The sequence below is a fragment of the Passer montanus genome, unplaced genomic scaffold (assembly GCF_014805655.1).
Source record: "Passer montanus isolate IOZ18808 unplaced genomic scaffold, ASM1480565v1 scaffold455, whole genome shotgun sequence".
Classification (NCBI taxonomy): Eukaryota; Metazoa; Chordata; class Aves; order Passeriformes; family Passeridae; genus Passer; species Passer montanus.
The window spans coordinates 6,996-22,265 of NW_024369429.1; the positions used below are offsets into that span (position 1 = coordinate 6,996).

The following is a 15,270-nucleotide window of genomic DNA, read 5'->3' on the forward strand; positions in this document are numbered from 1 at the left end:
TGGGCAACCTGGGCATGCAGCTGGGCAACCTGAGAGACACCTGGGCAACCTGGGCATGCACCTGGGCAACCTCTGAGAGACCACCTGGGCGAGCTGAGAGACCATGTGGGCAACCTGAGAGACACCTGGGCAATGCCAGAGACACCTGGGCAAGCTGGGAATGCACCTGGGCAACCTGAGAGACACCTGGGCAACCTGAGAGACACCTGGGCAACCTGAGAGACACCTGGGCAATGCCAGAGACACCTGGGCAACCTGGGCATGCAGCTGGGCAATGCCAGAGACACCTGGGCAACCTGGGCAGGCACCTGGGCAACCTGAGAGACACCTGGGCAACCTGAGAGACACCTGGGTGAGCTGGGAATGCACCTGGGCAACCTGAGAGACACCTGGACAACCTGGGAATGCAGCTGGGCAATGCCAGAGACACCTGGGCAACCTGAGAGACACCTGGGTGAGCTGGGAATGCAGCTGGGCAACCTGAGAGACACCTGGACAACCTGGGAATGCAGCTGGGCAAGCTCAGGATCCACATGGGCAAGCTGAGAGTGCACCTGGGCAACCTGAGAGACACCGGGGCGAGCTCAGAGCTAATTGGGCAATGCCAGGATCCACCTGGGCAACCTCAGAGCCCACTGGGCGACCCCACCATCACCTGGGCAACCCCTGGATCCACCTGGGCAACCTCAGGACTCACCTGGGCAACACCAGGATCCCCATGGGCAACCTGAGAATGCACCTGGGCAACCTGAGAGCCACCTGGGCAACCCCAGCATCACCTGGGCAACCTCAGAACCTGCCTGGGAACTGACAGAGCCCACCTGGGCAACCTCAGAACCCCTTGGACAACCTGAGAGCGCACCTGGGCAATCCCAGGATGCACCTGGGCAACCTCAAGATCCAGCTGGGCAATCTGGGAATGCACCTGGGCAACCTCAGCGCCCACCTGGGCAACCTCAGAACCTCTTGGACAACCTGAGAGCCCACCTGGGCGAGCTCAGAGCCACCTGGGCAGCCTGAGAATGCACCTGGGCAACCTCAGAACCCTTTGGACAACCTGAGAGCCCACCTGGGCAACCTCAGGATCCCCCTGGGCAACCTCAGAACCACCTGGGCAATCCCAGGATCCACCTGGGCAACCTCAGCGCCCACCTGGGCAACCTCAGAACCTCTTGGACAATCTGAGAATGCACCTGGGCAATCCCAGGATGCACCTGGGCAACCTCAGAGCCACCTGGGCAACCTCGGAACCTGCCTGGGCAACGCCAGGATCTGCCTGGGCAACATCAACACCCACCTGGGCAACCCCAGAGCCCACCTGGGCAACCTCAGAACCACCTGGGCAATCCCAGGATCCACCTGGGCAACCTCAGCGCCCACCTGGGCAACCTCAGAACCTCTTGGACAATCTGAGAATGCACCTGGGCAATCCCAGGATGCACCTGGGCAACCTCAAGATCCAGCTGGGCAATCTGGGAATGCACCTGGGCAACCTCAGCGCCCACCTGGGCAACCTCAGAACCTCTTGGACAATCTGAGAATGCACCTGGGCAATCCCAGGATGCACCTGGGCAACCTCACAACCTGCCTGGGCAACCTCGGAACCTGCCTGGGCAACATCAACACCCACCTGGGCAGCCTCAGAACCACCTGGGCCACCTGAGAGCCCACCTGGGGCACCTGAGAGCCCACCTGGGCAACCTGAGAGCCCACCTGGGCAACATCAACACCTACCTGGGCAGCCTCAGAACCACCTGGGCAACATCAACACCCACCTGGGCAACCCCAGAGCCACCTGGGCAACCCCAGAGCCACCTGGGCAACCCCGGAGCCCACCTGGGCAACCTGAGAGCCCACCTGGGCAACCCCAGAGCCACCTGGGCAACCCCGGAGCCACCTGGGCAATGCAAGGACCCACCTGGGCAATGCCAGAGCCCCCTGGGCCACCTGAGAATGACCTGGGCAACCTGCGCGTTTACCTGGGCAACCTGGGAACGTGCCTGGGCGATGCCACAGCCCACCTGGGCAACGCCAAGGCCCACCTGGGCAACCTGGGAGCCTCGCTGGGCAACGCCAGAGCCAACCTGGGCTACGTCAGATTGCACCTGGGCACGCTCAGGGCCCCCCGGGCAAACCCAGAGCTCCCCGGGCCACCTGAGAGACCACCCGGGCCACCTCAGCTCCAACCTGGGCAACCTGAGATACCACCTGGGCCACCTGAGATACCTCCCGGGCCACCTCAGCTCCAACCTGGGCAACCTGAGATACCACCTGGGCCACCTGAGATACCTCCCGGGCCACCTCAGCTCCAACCTGGGCAACCTCAGCTCCAACCTGGGCCACCTGAGATACCACCCGGGCCACCTCAGCTCCAACCTGGGCAACCTCAGGGACCACCTGGGCAACCTCAGCTCCAACCTGGGCAACCTCAGGGACCACCTGGGCAACCTGAGAGACCTCCTGAGCAACCTCAGCTCCAACCTGGGCAACCTCAGCTCCAACCTGGGCCACCTGAGATACCACCCGGGCCACCTCAGCTCCAACCTGGGCAACCTCAGGGACCACCTGGGCAACCTCAGCTGCAGCCTGGACAACCTGAGAGACCTCCCGGGCCACCTGAGAGACCTCCCGGACCACCTGAGAGACCACCTGGGCCACCTCAGCTCCAACCTGGGCCACCTGAGAGACCACCTGGGCAACCTGAGAGCTCCCTGGGCAGTGTAAGAACCCACCTGGGCACCCTCAGTCCCACCTGGGCAGTGCCAGAGATCGCTGGGCAACCTCAGTTCCCACCTGGGCCACCTCAGTTCCCACCTGGGCAACCTCAGCGTCCACCTGGACAGCCTCATCTCCAACCTGGGCCACCCCAGAGACCACCTGGGCCACCTCAGTTCCCACCTGGGCCACCTCAATTCCCACCTGGACAACCTCAGTTCCCACCTGGGCAACCTCATCTCCAACTTCGGCCACCTCAACTCCCACCTGGACAACTTCAACGCCCACCTGGGCCACCTCATCTCCAACCTGGGCCACCCCAATTCCCACCTGGACAAGTGCAGCGCCCACCTGGACCACCTCAATTCCCACCTGGACAACTTCAACTCCCACCTGGGCCACCTCGGTTCCCACCTGGGCCACCTCAGCGCCCACCTGGGCCACCTCAGCGCCCACCTGGGCCACCTCAGCGCCCACCTGGGCCACCTCAGCACCGCCTGGGCCACCTCACGATTTACCTGGACAAGCTCAACTCCCACCTGGGCAACCTCAGAGCGCACCTGGGCGAGCTCAGGGCCCACCTGGCCAACCTCAACTCGCGCCTGGACAAGCCCGGCGGCCACCTGGGCGAGCTCAGGGCCGGCCTGGGCACGCTGGGCGCCCTCCTGGGCAACCTGAGCGCCCACCTGGACAACCTGGGCGCCCTGCTGGGCAACCTGAGCGCCCACCTGGGCAACCTGGGCATCAACCTGGGCACCTTCCGAGGCCAGATGGGCGACGGCAGAGCGGCCTGGGCGGGCTGGGCGCCACCTGGGCAAGCTCAGAGCCCACCTGGGCAACTTGAGAAATCATCTGGGCAAGCTCAGAGCTCACCTGGGCAACTTGAGAAATCACCTGGGCAAGCTCAGAGCCCACCTGGGCAACTTGAGAAATCATCTGGGCAAGCTCAGAGCTCACCTGGGCAACTTGAGAAATCACCTGGGCAAGCTCAGAGCCCACCTGGGCAAGCTGAGAGCCCACCTGGGACCCCTCGGAGCTCACCTGGGACCCCTCGGAGCCCCCCCGGGACCCCCGAGAGCCCCCCCGGGACCCCCCGGAGGTCACCTGTGCGGCCCCAGTGCGTACCTGGCTGACCGAGCCCCCCCCGAGCTCGATCAGATGCTAATGAGATGCTAATCGCATGCTAACGAGATGGTAACGAGATGGTAATAAGATGCTGATGAGATGCAAATGAAGCCTCCCTGATTGCTCGCGGCCTGTCGGGGGTGGGGGAGGGGTGGGGAGACCCCTGCCCCAATTCCCGGCGTCCTCCCCCTCCCCAAAAAAAACCAAATTGGGATTTGGGCTCCCAAAATTCTGGAGTTTTCCTGGATTTCCCCCCAGAAATTTGGGATTTCCAGGATTTTTCAGCCTCCCAAAATTCTGGGATTCCCCCGGATCCCAGCGCTCCCCGAATTCCCCCCGACCCCAAATTTTGGGATTCTCCCAGAATTCTTTGAGTCCACAAACCCCAAATTTTGGGATTTTCCTGGATCCCAGCACTCCCCATTCCCATTTTCCCCATTTTCCCCATTTCCAATCCCAATCCCATTTTCCCCATTCCTATTATTCCCATTTTCCCCTTTTCCCCTTTTTTCCCATTTCCCCCATTCCTATTATTCCAATTTTCTCCATTTCTCCCATTCCCATTATTCCCATTATTCCCATTATTCCCATTTCCTCCCTTTTTCCCATTTCCCCCATTCCCATTATTCCTATTTATCCCATTTTTCCCCATTCCCATTTATCCCATTATTCCAATTTTCTCCATTTCCCCCAGTCCCATTTTCCCCATTTTCCTCATTATTCCCATTATTCCCTTTTTTCCCATTTCCCCATTCCCATTATTCCCATTTATTCCATTTTCCCCATTCCCAATCCCATTCCCATTTTCCCGTTCCCATTTTCCCCAATCCCATTCTCATTTTCCCCATTCCCATTATTCCCACTTGTCGAATTTTCCCATTTTCCCCATTTCTCCCCATCCCCATTTTCCCATGTTTCCATTTTTCCCATTTCCCCATTCCCATCATTCCCATTTATCCCATTTCTCCCATTCCAATTTTTCCCATTATTCCCATTTTCCCCATTCCCATTTCCCCTTTATTCCCATTTTCCCCGTTTTTTCCCCTTTTAACCCCAAATCCAGCTCTCCCTCTGCTCCCAAAGTTCCCCCAAAAATTCACCCATTTTCTCCATTTTTCCCCTTTTAACCCCAAATCCAGCTCTCCCTCTGCTCCCAAAGTTCCCCCAAAAATTCAATTTTCGGATTCTCCCAAGACCCAGAGTTCCCAATTCCCCCAAAATTCAGTTTTGGGATTCTCAGAGTTCCCAGATTTCACAATTCCCCCAAAATTCAATTCTGGGATTTTCCCAGGTTCCAGATTTCCCAATTGCCCCAAAATTCAATTTTGGGATTCTCAGAGTTCCCAGATTTCCCAATTCCCCCAAAATTCAGTTTTGGGATTCTCCCGGCTCTGAGGGATCCCCCAAATTCCCCAAAATTCCGTTTTGGGATTCTCGCGGCTCCTAAAGCTCCCAAATCCCCCCAAAATTCCGGGATTCTCCCGGCTCCTAAAGGTCCCACAATCCCCGAAATTCCGGGATTCTCCTGATCCTAAAGCTCCCAATTCTCCCAAATACCCCCAAAAATTCCGGGATTCTCCCGGGTCCTAAAGGTCCCAAATATAAAAAAAAAAAAATTCCGGGATTTCCCCGGCTCCAATCTCTCCCCAAATTCCTGGATTCTTCTGGGTTCTAAAGCTCCCAATTCCCCCCAAATCTTGGGATTCTCCGAGATGCATTCCCTCTCCATTTCCCCCCAAATCCCGGGATTCTCCCGGTTCCCATCGCTCCCCAAATCCCGGGATTCTTCCGGCTCCGATCGCTCCCCAAATCCCGGGATTCTCCCGGCTCCCGCCGCCCCCCGAATCCCGGGATTCCCCCGGCTCCAATCTCCCCGAATGCCGGGATTCTCACGGCTCCAATCTCCCCGAATGCCGGGATTCTCACGGCTCCAATCTCCCTCCAAATCCCGGGATTCTCCCGGTTCCCATCGCTCCCCAAATCCCGGGATTCCCCCGGCTCCAATCGCTCCCCAAATCCCGGGATTCCCCCGGGTCCTAAAGCTCGCAATTCCCCCCCAAATCCCGGGATTCTCCCGGCTCTGTTCGCTCCCCAAATCCCGGGATTCTCCCGATCCTAACGCTCCCCAAATCCCGGGATTCCCCCGGCTCCAACCGCTCCCCGAATTCCGGGATTCTCCGAGCTCCAATCCCTCCACATTCCCCCCCGAATCCCGGGATTCTCCCGGCTCCGATCGCTCCCCAAATCCCGGGATTCCCCCGGCTCCTAAAGCTCCCCATTTCCCCCCAAACCCCGGGATTCTCCCGGTTCCAAGCTCTTCCCGAGTCCCGGGATTCTCCCGGCTCTGATCGCTCCCCGAATCCCGGGATTCTCCCGGGTCCTAAAGCTCCCAATTCTCCCCGAAATCCCGGGATTCTCCCGGCTCCCATCGCTCCCCGAATCTCGGAATTCCCCCGGCTCCAATCTCCCCGAATCCCGGGATTCTCCCATCTCCGATCGCTTCCCGAATCCCGGGATTCTCCCGGCTCCCATCCCTCCCCGAATCCCGGGATTCTCCCGGCTCCCATCCCTCCCCGAATCCCGGGATTCTCCCGGCTCCCATCCCTCCCCAAATCCCGGGATTCTCCCGATCCTATCCCTCCCCGAACCCCGGTCGGCTGCGGGCGGCCCCGGCCCGGAGCTGGGCGGCCGCGCCCGCCGCACAAAGCCGTAGCTCGGTTCGGCACCCCCCGCCCGCGCCCCCCCGCCCGGGGGGGGCCCTTTGTGGCGGCGGGGCCGGGCCCGGTCCCCGGAGGAACCATGCCCAGGTCGTTCCTGGTGAAGAAGGTGAAGCTCGATGACTTCCCCGCCGGCCTCGACGCCCCGTACGGCCGCGCCCGGGCGGATTTCGGCTCCCGGCTGCACGAGAAGGGTAAATACCGAGCGCCGGGCCCCGCCGGGCCCCGCGGGCCCCCCTTCCCCCGGCCGGGAACCGCCGCATTCCGCCGCGCCGCCGCCGCCGGGACACAGGGGAAGGGACACAGGGGAAGGGACACAGGGGAGCGGCCACAGGGGAAGGGACACAGGGGAAGGGACACAGGGAAAGGGACAGCGGCCACAGGGGGAGGGACACCGGGGGAGGGACACAGGGGAAGGGACAGCGGCCACAGGGGGAGGGACACCGGGGGAGGGACACAGGGGAAGGGACAGCGGCCACAGGGGGAGGGACACAGGGGAAGGGACACAGGGGAAGGGACACGGGGAAAGGGACACGGGGGAAAGGACAGCGGCCACAGGGGAAGGGACGGGATGCGGGAGGCAGGGACCGGGCTGCGGGCACGGACGGGGACAGCGACAAGGGAAGGGACTGGGGATGCTGCCGCAGGGACGGGGACAGCGACAAGGGAAGGGACAGCGACAAGGGAAGGGACAACGGGGTGAGGGCAGCGATGGGGACAGCGACAAGGGAAGGGACAGTGACAAGGGAAGGGACAGCGACAAGGGAAGGGACGGTGACAAGGGAAGGGACAGGGGATGCTGGCGCAGGGACAGCGACAAGGGAAGGGACAGCAGGTGAGGGCAGCGATGCGGAGATGGAAGAAGGAGGGACGGGGACAGGGGACGCGGACTGCGGGGACAGGGGACAGGGACTGCAGGGACAGGGGACAGGAACTGCGGGGACAGGGACTGGGACAGGGGACAAAGACTGCGGGAACAGGGGACAGGAACTGCGGGGACAGGGGTGAGGGACAAGGACAAGGGGAGGAAGAGGTGCGGGGGGTTGGGGGCAGGGATGGGGACCCGGACAGGGGACAAGGGACAGGGGACAAGAGGACAGAGACAAGGAACAGAGCGGAGATGCGGGCAGCGATGGGGACAGGGACTGCGGGGACAGGGAACAGTGGCCGGGACTGCGGGGACAGGGACAAGGGCACAGGGACAGAGACAGCGACAAGGGACAGGGCACAGGACACAGGGACAGGGACAGGCACAGGGACAGGGCACAGTGACAGGCACAGGGCACAGGGACAGGGCACAGGGACAAGGGCACAGGGACAGGGACAGGGACAGCGACAAGGCAAGGGACAGGAAGCCAGCGGCAGGGATGGGGACAGGAATGCGGGGACAAGGGACAGGGGACAGAGATGCGGGCAGGGATGGGAACAGGGACAAGGGACAGGGACAGGAGCCAATGGCAGGGATGGGGACAGGAATGCGGGGACAAGGGACAGGGGACAGAGATGCGGGCAGGGATGGGAACAGGGACAAGGGACAGGGACAGGAGCCAATGACAGGGATGGGGACAGGGGACAGGGAGAGAGTCCGGGTTCGGGACTGAGGGGACAGGGATGGGGACAGCGTCAGGAGTAGGGGACAGGGACAGGAGCCAATGGCAGCGACAATGACAGGGACACGGGCAGGGATGGGGACAGGGGGCTGCGGGAAGGGACAGGGACAGGGGACAGGGGACAAGGACAGGGACAGAGACAAGGGGTTAAGGACAGGGATGGGGATGGGGACAGGGGACAGGGGAAAGGGCAGGGCTGGCAGCAGGGACAGGGACAGGGACAGGGGAAAGGGACAGAGACAAGGGGTTAAGGGCAGGGATGGGGACGGGGACACGGGACTGGCACAGGGACAGGGATGGGGACAGGGTGAAAGGACAGGGACAGGGGGTGAGGGCAGGGACAGGGACAGAGACAAGGGGTTAAGGGCAGGGACAAGGGACAGAGACAGGGGACAGGGACAGGGGGACAGGAGGACAGGGAACAGGGGACAGGGACAGGGACAGGGGCAAAGAGCAGAGACAGGGAACCAGCGGCAGGATGGGGACACGGGACAGGGATAGGGGAGAGGGGACAGGGACAGGGGACAGGGGACAGGCAGGGCTGACGTGGGGAGGGCGGTGGGTGTGGGGGTGTGCGGGATTTTTGGGGGATGGGGGGACGGGGACAAGGGACAAGAGATGAGCGACAAGGGACAAGGGACAAGGGACAAGGGACAAGGGCAGGAGTCGAGTCGGGCGCAGTGTGGCAGGGGGATGGGCCGGGGGTCAGGAAGGGGGACAGACCGGGGGACAGTGTGACAGAGAAGGGGACAGACAGAGGGACAGACAGGGGATGGACAGGGGGCCGGGAAGGGGGACCGACAGGGGGACAAGCAGGGCACAGGCGGGTGACAGAGAGGTGACAGGACAGACAAGGGGACAGGCGGGGGACAAGCAGTGTCAGAGTGTGACAGACAAGGGGACAAGCAGGGGACAGACAGGGGGACGGGCAGATGGGGGGCAGGGGACACAGGACACACAGGGGGACACAGGAGGGACAGACACGGGACAGACAGGGGGACACAGGAGGGACAAACAGGGGGACACAGGAGGGACACGCAGCGACAAAGGAGACAGCCAGGGGGAGCCAGTGGGACACAGAAGGGACACAGGAGGGACAGCCAGGGAGACACAGGGGGACACGCAGGGGGACACAGAAGGGACACAGGAGGGACAGACACGGGACAGACAGGGCACACAGGGTGGGACAACCAGGGGGACACACAGGGGGACACAGGAGGGACACGCAGCGACAAAGGAGACAGCCAGGGGGAGCCAGTGGGACACAGAAGGGACACAGGAGGGACAGCCAGGGGGACACAGGGGGGACACAGAAGGGACACACACGGGACGCACAGGGGGACACAGGAGTGACAGACACGTGACAAACAGGGGGACACAGAAGGGACACACAGGACAAATGGGGACACACAGGGGATAACCAGGGTGACACAGGAGGGACACACACGGGACACACACGGGACACACACGGGACACACACGGGGGACACAGGGGGACACAGGAGGGACAGACGGGGGACACAGGAGGGGACACAGGAGGGGACAACCAGAGGGACACAGGAGGGACACACACGGACCAGCCAGGGGGACACAGGAGGGACACACAGGGGGACAGGAGGGACACAGGGGACACACACGGGACAAACAGGGGGACACAGGAGGGACAGACAGGGGACACACAGGGGGACACACAGGGGACAAACACGGGACAGCCAGGGGACACACAGGGGGACACACAGGGGACAAACACGGGACAGCCAGGGGACACACAGGGGGACACACAGGGGACAAACACGGGACAGCCAGGGGACACACAGGGGGACACACAGGGGACAAACACGGGACAGCCAGGGGACACACAGGGGGACACACAGGGGACAAACACGGGACAGCCAGGGGACACACAGGGGGACACACAGGGGACAAACACGGGACAGCCAGGGGACACACAGGGGGACACACAGGGGACAAACACGGGACAGCCAGGGGACACACAGGGGGACACACAGGGGACAAACACGGGACAGCCAGGGGACACACAGGGGGACACAGGAGGGACACACGGGACGCACACGGGACAAACAGGGGGACACAGGAGGGACACACAGGGGACACACAGGGGACACAGGGGGACACACAAGGGGACAGAAGGGACACACAAGGGACACACAGGGGGACACACAGGGGACAAACACGGGACAGCCAGGGGACACACAGGGGGACACAGGAGGGACAGATATGGGACACACAGGGGGACACAGGAGGGACAGATATGGGACACTCAGGGGGACACACAGGGGATAACCAGGGTGACACAGGAGTGACAGACACAGGACACACAGGGGACACAGGAGGGATAGACAGGGGACACACGAGCCACACACAGGGGACAAACAGGGGACAGGAGGGACACACAAGGGACACACAGGGGGACACAGAAGGGACAGACACGGGACATTCATGGGACACACAGGGGGACACAGGAGGGACAGACACGGGACAAACAGGGGGACACAGGAGGGACACACAGGGGACAACCAGGGTGACACCCAGGGCCCCCAGCTCCCCCCCGCGCGTCCCCAGCGCCACCCCGTCCCTGACCGCTGTCCCCGCGCTGTCCCCAGGGTACCTCAGCGACTACATGGCCCCCTCGGCCTTCGAGGGCGACGCCGAGGCCGCGCTCAAGGTGCCGTCCCCGGGCTCGCTGTACCCCGGCGGCCGCGGCGACTTCGGCGGGGGCGACTCGGAGCCCCCCGACAGCCCCGGCTCGGGCATGGCCGGCGGCTACATCAACGGCGACGCGGCCGTGAGCGAGGGCTACGCCGTGGACGCCTTCTTCATCACGGACGGCCGCTCCCGGCGCAAGGTGAGCGGCGCGGCGGCGCGGAGCCTGCCCCGCCACACGTGCGGCGAGTGCGGCAAGAGCTACGCCACCTCGTCCAACCTGAGCCGCCACAAGCAGACCCACCGCAGCCTGGACAGCAAGATGGCCAAGAAGTGTCCCACCTGCGGCAAGGTGTACGTCTCCATGCCGGCCATGGCCATGCACCTGCTGACGCACGACCTGAAGCACAAGTGCCAGGTGTGCGGCAAGGCGTTCAGCCGGCCCTGGCTGCTGCAGGGCCACATGCGCTCGCACACCGGCGAGAAGCCGTTCGGCTGCGCGCACTGCGGCAAAGCCTTCGCCGACCGCTCCAACCTGCGCGCCCACATGCAGACCCACTCGGCCTTCAAGCACTTCAAGTGCAAGCGCTGCAGCAAAACCTTCGCCCTCAAATCCTATCTCAACAAGCACTACGAGTCCGCCTGCTTCAAGGGGGCCGCGGCGCCCCTCAGCCCCCTGCGCCCCTGAGGGGCCGCGACCCCCGCCCGGCAGAGCCCGCCCCGCTCTGGAGGCTCCTCCGGGCGGAATTCGCCCCTCCGGGATGCAGGGGGAGAGGTCAGCCCCCGAGTTCAGCCCCGCCGAGTTCGGCCCCGAGGGGTGATCCGGCGGGATGGAGCTTCCGTCGGGATGGGCGCCTCGGATTGCGGCCGGCAGGGCTCGCCCTTCAGGATTCACCCCTCAAAAATCACCTGTCAGGATTCACCCCTCAAAAATCACCTGTCAGGATTCACCTCTCAAAATTCACCTGTCAGGATTCACCTCTCAAAGTTCACCCTTCAAAATTCACCTGTCAGGATTCGCCACTCAAAGTTCACCTGTCAGGATTCACCTCTCAAAGTTCACCTGTCAGGATTCGCCACTCAAAATTCACCTGTCAGGATTCACCCCTCAAAATTCACCTGTCAGGATTTGCCACTCAAAATTCACCTGTCAGGATTCACCTCTCAAGATTCACCTGTCAGGATTCACCTCTCAAGATTCACCTCTCAAGATTCACCTCTCAAAATTTACCTGTCAGGATTCGCCCTTCAGGATTCACCTCTCAAAATTCACTCTTCAAATTCCACCTGTCAGGATTCGCCCTTCAGGATTCACCTCTCAAAATTCACTCTTCAAATTCCACCTGTCAGGATTCGCCCTTCAGGATTCACCTCTCAAAATTCTCACTTCAAATTTCACCTTTCAGGATTCACCTCTCAAAATTCACCCTTCAGGATTCACCTCTCAAATTTCACCCTTCAGGATTCACCCTTCAAATTTCACTCGTCAGGATTCACCTCTCGAAATCCACCTTTTCAAATTCCACCCTTCAGGATTCACCTCCCAAAATTCACCCTTCAGAATCCGCCTTTCAAAATTCACCCTTCAAATTTCACTCGTCAGGATTCACCTCTCGAAATCCACCTTTTCAAATTCCACCCTTCAGGATTCACCTCCCAAAATTCACCCTTCAGAATCCGCCTTTCAAAATTCACCCTTCAAATTTCACTCGTCGGGATGGAGCCTTCAGGCCGGCAGGGCTCGCCCTTCAGGATTCACCCCTCAAAAATCACCTGTCAGGATTCACCTCTCAAAATTCACCTGTCAGGATTCACCTCTCAAAGTTCACCTGTCAGGATTCGCCCCTCAAAATTCACCTGTCAGGATTCACCCCTCAAAATTCACCTGTCAGGATTTGCCACTCAAAATTCACCTGTCAGGATTCACCTCTCAAGATTCACCTGTCAGGATTCACCTCTCAAGATTCACCTCTCAAGATTCACCTCTCAAAATTTACCTGTCAGGATTCGCCCTTCAGGATTCACCTTTCAAAATTCACTCTTCAAATTCCACCTGTCAGGATTCGCCCTTCAGGATTCGCCCTTCAAAATTCACCTGTCAGGATCCACCCTTCAAAATTCGCCCTTCAGGATTCACCCCTCAAAAATCACCTGTCAGGATTCACCTCTCAAAATTCACCTGTCAGGATTCGCCCTTCAGGATTCACCTCTCAAAATTCTCACTTCAAATTTCACCTTTCAGGATTCACCTCTCAAAATTCACCCTTCAGGATTCACCTCTCAAATTTCACCTCTCAAAATTCACCTGTCAGGATTCACCTCTCAAGATTCACCTGTCAGGATTCGCCTCTCAAAGTTCACCCTTCAGGATTCACCTCTCAAGATTCACCTGTCAGGATTCACCCCTCAAAGTTCACCTGTCAGGATTCGCCTCTCAAAGTTCACCCTTCAAAATTCACCTGTCAGGATTCACCCCTCAAAATTCACCTGTCAGGATTCACCTCTCAAAGTTCACCCTTCAAAATTCACCTGTCAGGATTCGCCCTTCAGGATTCACCTTTCAAAATTCTCACTTCAAATTTCACCTTTCAGGATTCACCCTTCAAATTTCACTCGTCAGGATTCACCTTTCGAAATCCACCTTTCAAATTCCACACTTCAAGAATCACCTCTCAAAATTCACCGTTCAGAATCCGCCTTTCAAAATTCACCCTTCAAATTTCACTCGTCGGGATGGAGCCTTCAGGATTGACCCTTCAAAATTCACCCGTTGGGATTCACCCTTTAAAATTCACCCTTCAAAATTCACCCTTCAAAATTCACCTTTCAAAATTCACCCTTCAAATTTCACCTTTCAGGATTCACCTCTCAAAATTCACCCTTCAGGATTCACCTCTCAAATTTCACCCTTCAGGATTCACCCTTCAAATTTCACTCGTCAGGATTCACCTCTCGAAATCCACCTTTTCAAATTCCACCCTTCAGGATTCACCTCCCAAAATTCACCCTTCAGAATCCGCCTTTCAAAATTCACCCTTCAAATTTCACTCGTCGGGATGGAGCCTTCAGGATTGACCCTTCAAAATTCACCCTTCAAATTTCACCTTTCAAAATTCACCCTTCAAAATTCACCTTTCAAAATTCACCCCTCAAAATTCACCCTTCAAAATTCACCCCTCAAAATTCACCCTTCAAAATTCACCTTTCAAAATTCACCTTTCAAAATTCACCCTCCAAATTTCACCCTTCAAATTCCGGCCGTCAGGATTCACCTGTCGGGATTCGCCCTTCAAAATTCAGCCCAAGGAATTCACCCTTCAAAAATTCCGGCCTCGAGATTCACCCCAAATTGTTCACCTTTTAAAGTTGGGCCCACAAAAGTTCAGCCCTCGAAATTCACCCCGAAAATTCTGGTCACGAAATTCAGCCTAAAAAATTCACGCTTCAAAGTTGGGGCTCCCCAAAACTGAGCCCCGAAATTCAGCCCTAAAATTCAATCCCAAAATTCACCCCACAAAATTCACCCTTCAAAGTTGAGCCCCCAAAAGTTCAGCCCAAGGAATTCATCCCACAAAATTCACCCTTCAGAGTTAGGCCCCCCAAAATTCACCCCAAAAATTCACCCTTCAGAGTTCAGCCCCCAAATTTGAGCCCCGAAATTCAGCCACAAAATTCACCCTTCAAAGTTGAGCCCCCAAAAGTTCAGCTCGAGGAATTCACCCCAAAAATTCCGCCCATGAAATTCACCCCACAAAATTCGCCCTTCAGAGTTGAGCCCCCCAAATTTGAGCCCTTGAAATTCAGCCCCAAAATTCACCCCACAAAATTCGCCCTTCAGAGTTTCACCCCAAAAGTTCAGGCCTAGGAATGTCACCCCAAAAATTCCGGCCACGAGATTCACCCCACAAAATTCATCCCTAGGAATTCACCCCAAAACTTCTGAGCAGGAAATTCACCCCACAAAATTCACCCTTCGAAGTTGGGCCCCCAAAATTTCAGTCCCGAAATTCAACCCCAAAATTCACCCCACAAAAATTCACCCTTCAAAGTTGGGCCCCCCAAAACTGAGCCCCGAAATTCAACCCCAAAATTCACCCCACAAAAATTCACCCTTCAAAGTTGGGCCCCCCAAAACTGAGCCCCGAAATTCAGCCCTAAAATTCAGCCCAAAAAATTGACCCCACAAAATTCACCCTTCCAAGTCGAGCCCCCCAAAATTCAGGCTCCAAAATTCACCCTTCAGAGTTGAGCCTCCCCCCAAAATCCAGACCCCAAATTTCTGACCCCAAAATTCGACCCCAAAATTCACATTTCGAGGTTCAGACCTCAAAAAAATTCCACCCGCCCCCAAAATTCACCCCCAAATCCCAAAATCCAGCACCCCAAAAATGCGGTAACCGAATGCATCCCCCCAAAAGTCGCCATCAAAATTCATCCCCC

At 58.8% G+C, this 15,270-nt stretch overlaps 2 protein-coding genes across 2 annotated transcripts in view; both read left to right on the top strand.

Annotated features, from left to right (window-relative positions):
• LOC120508193 (collagen alpha-5(IV) chain-like) overlaps positions 1–3,988 on the top strand; it is a gene marked incomplete at its 5' end in the record, with an annotated part of 10,926 nt that extends 6,938 nt beyond the window's left edge. The window contains 4 exons of the mRNA XM_039721563.1: positions 1,208–1,342; positions 1,639–1,758; positions 1,872–2,093; positions 2,391–3,988. Coding sequence (XP_039577497.1) covers positions 1,208–1,342; positions 1,639–1,758; positions 1,872–2,093; positions 2,391–3,848 — 1,935 coding nt within the window. The remainder of the gene's footprint in view (positions 1–1,207; positions 1,343–1,638; positions 1,759–1,871; positions 2,094–2,390) is intronic.
• A 2,516-nt stretch (positions 3,989–6,504) lies between these two features.
• Positions 6,505–11,887, top strand: SCRT1 (scratch family transcriptional repressor 1). The gene is made up of 2 exons (XM_039721562.1): positions 6,505–6,751; positions 10,791–11,887. The coding sequence occupies exons 1-2, from the start codon at positions 6,640–6,642 to the stop codon at positions 11,516–11,518; spliced, it is 840 nt and encodes a 279-aa protein (XP_039577496.1). The 5' UTR covers positions 6,505–6,639; the 3' UTR covers positions 11,519–11,887.
• Positions 11,888–15,270: the final 3,383 nt, after the last annotated feature.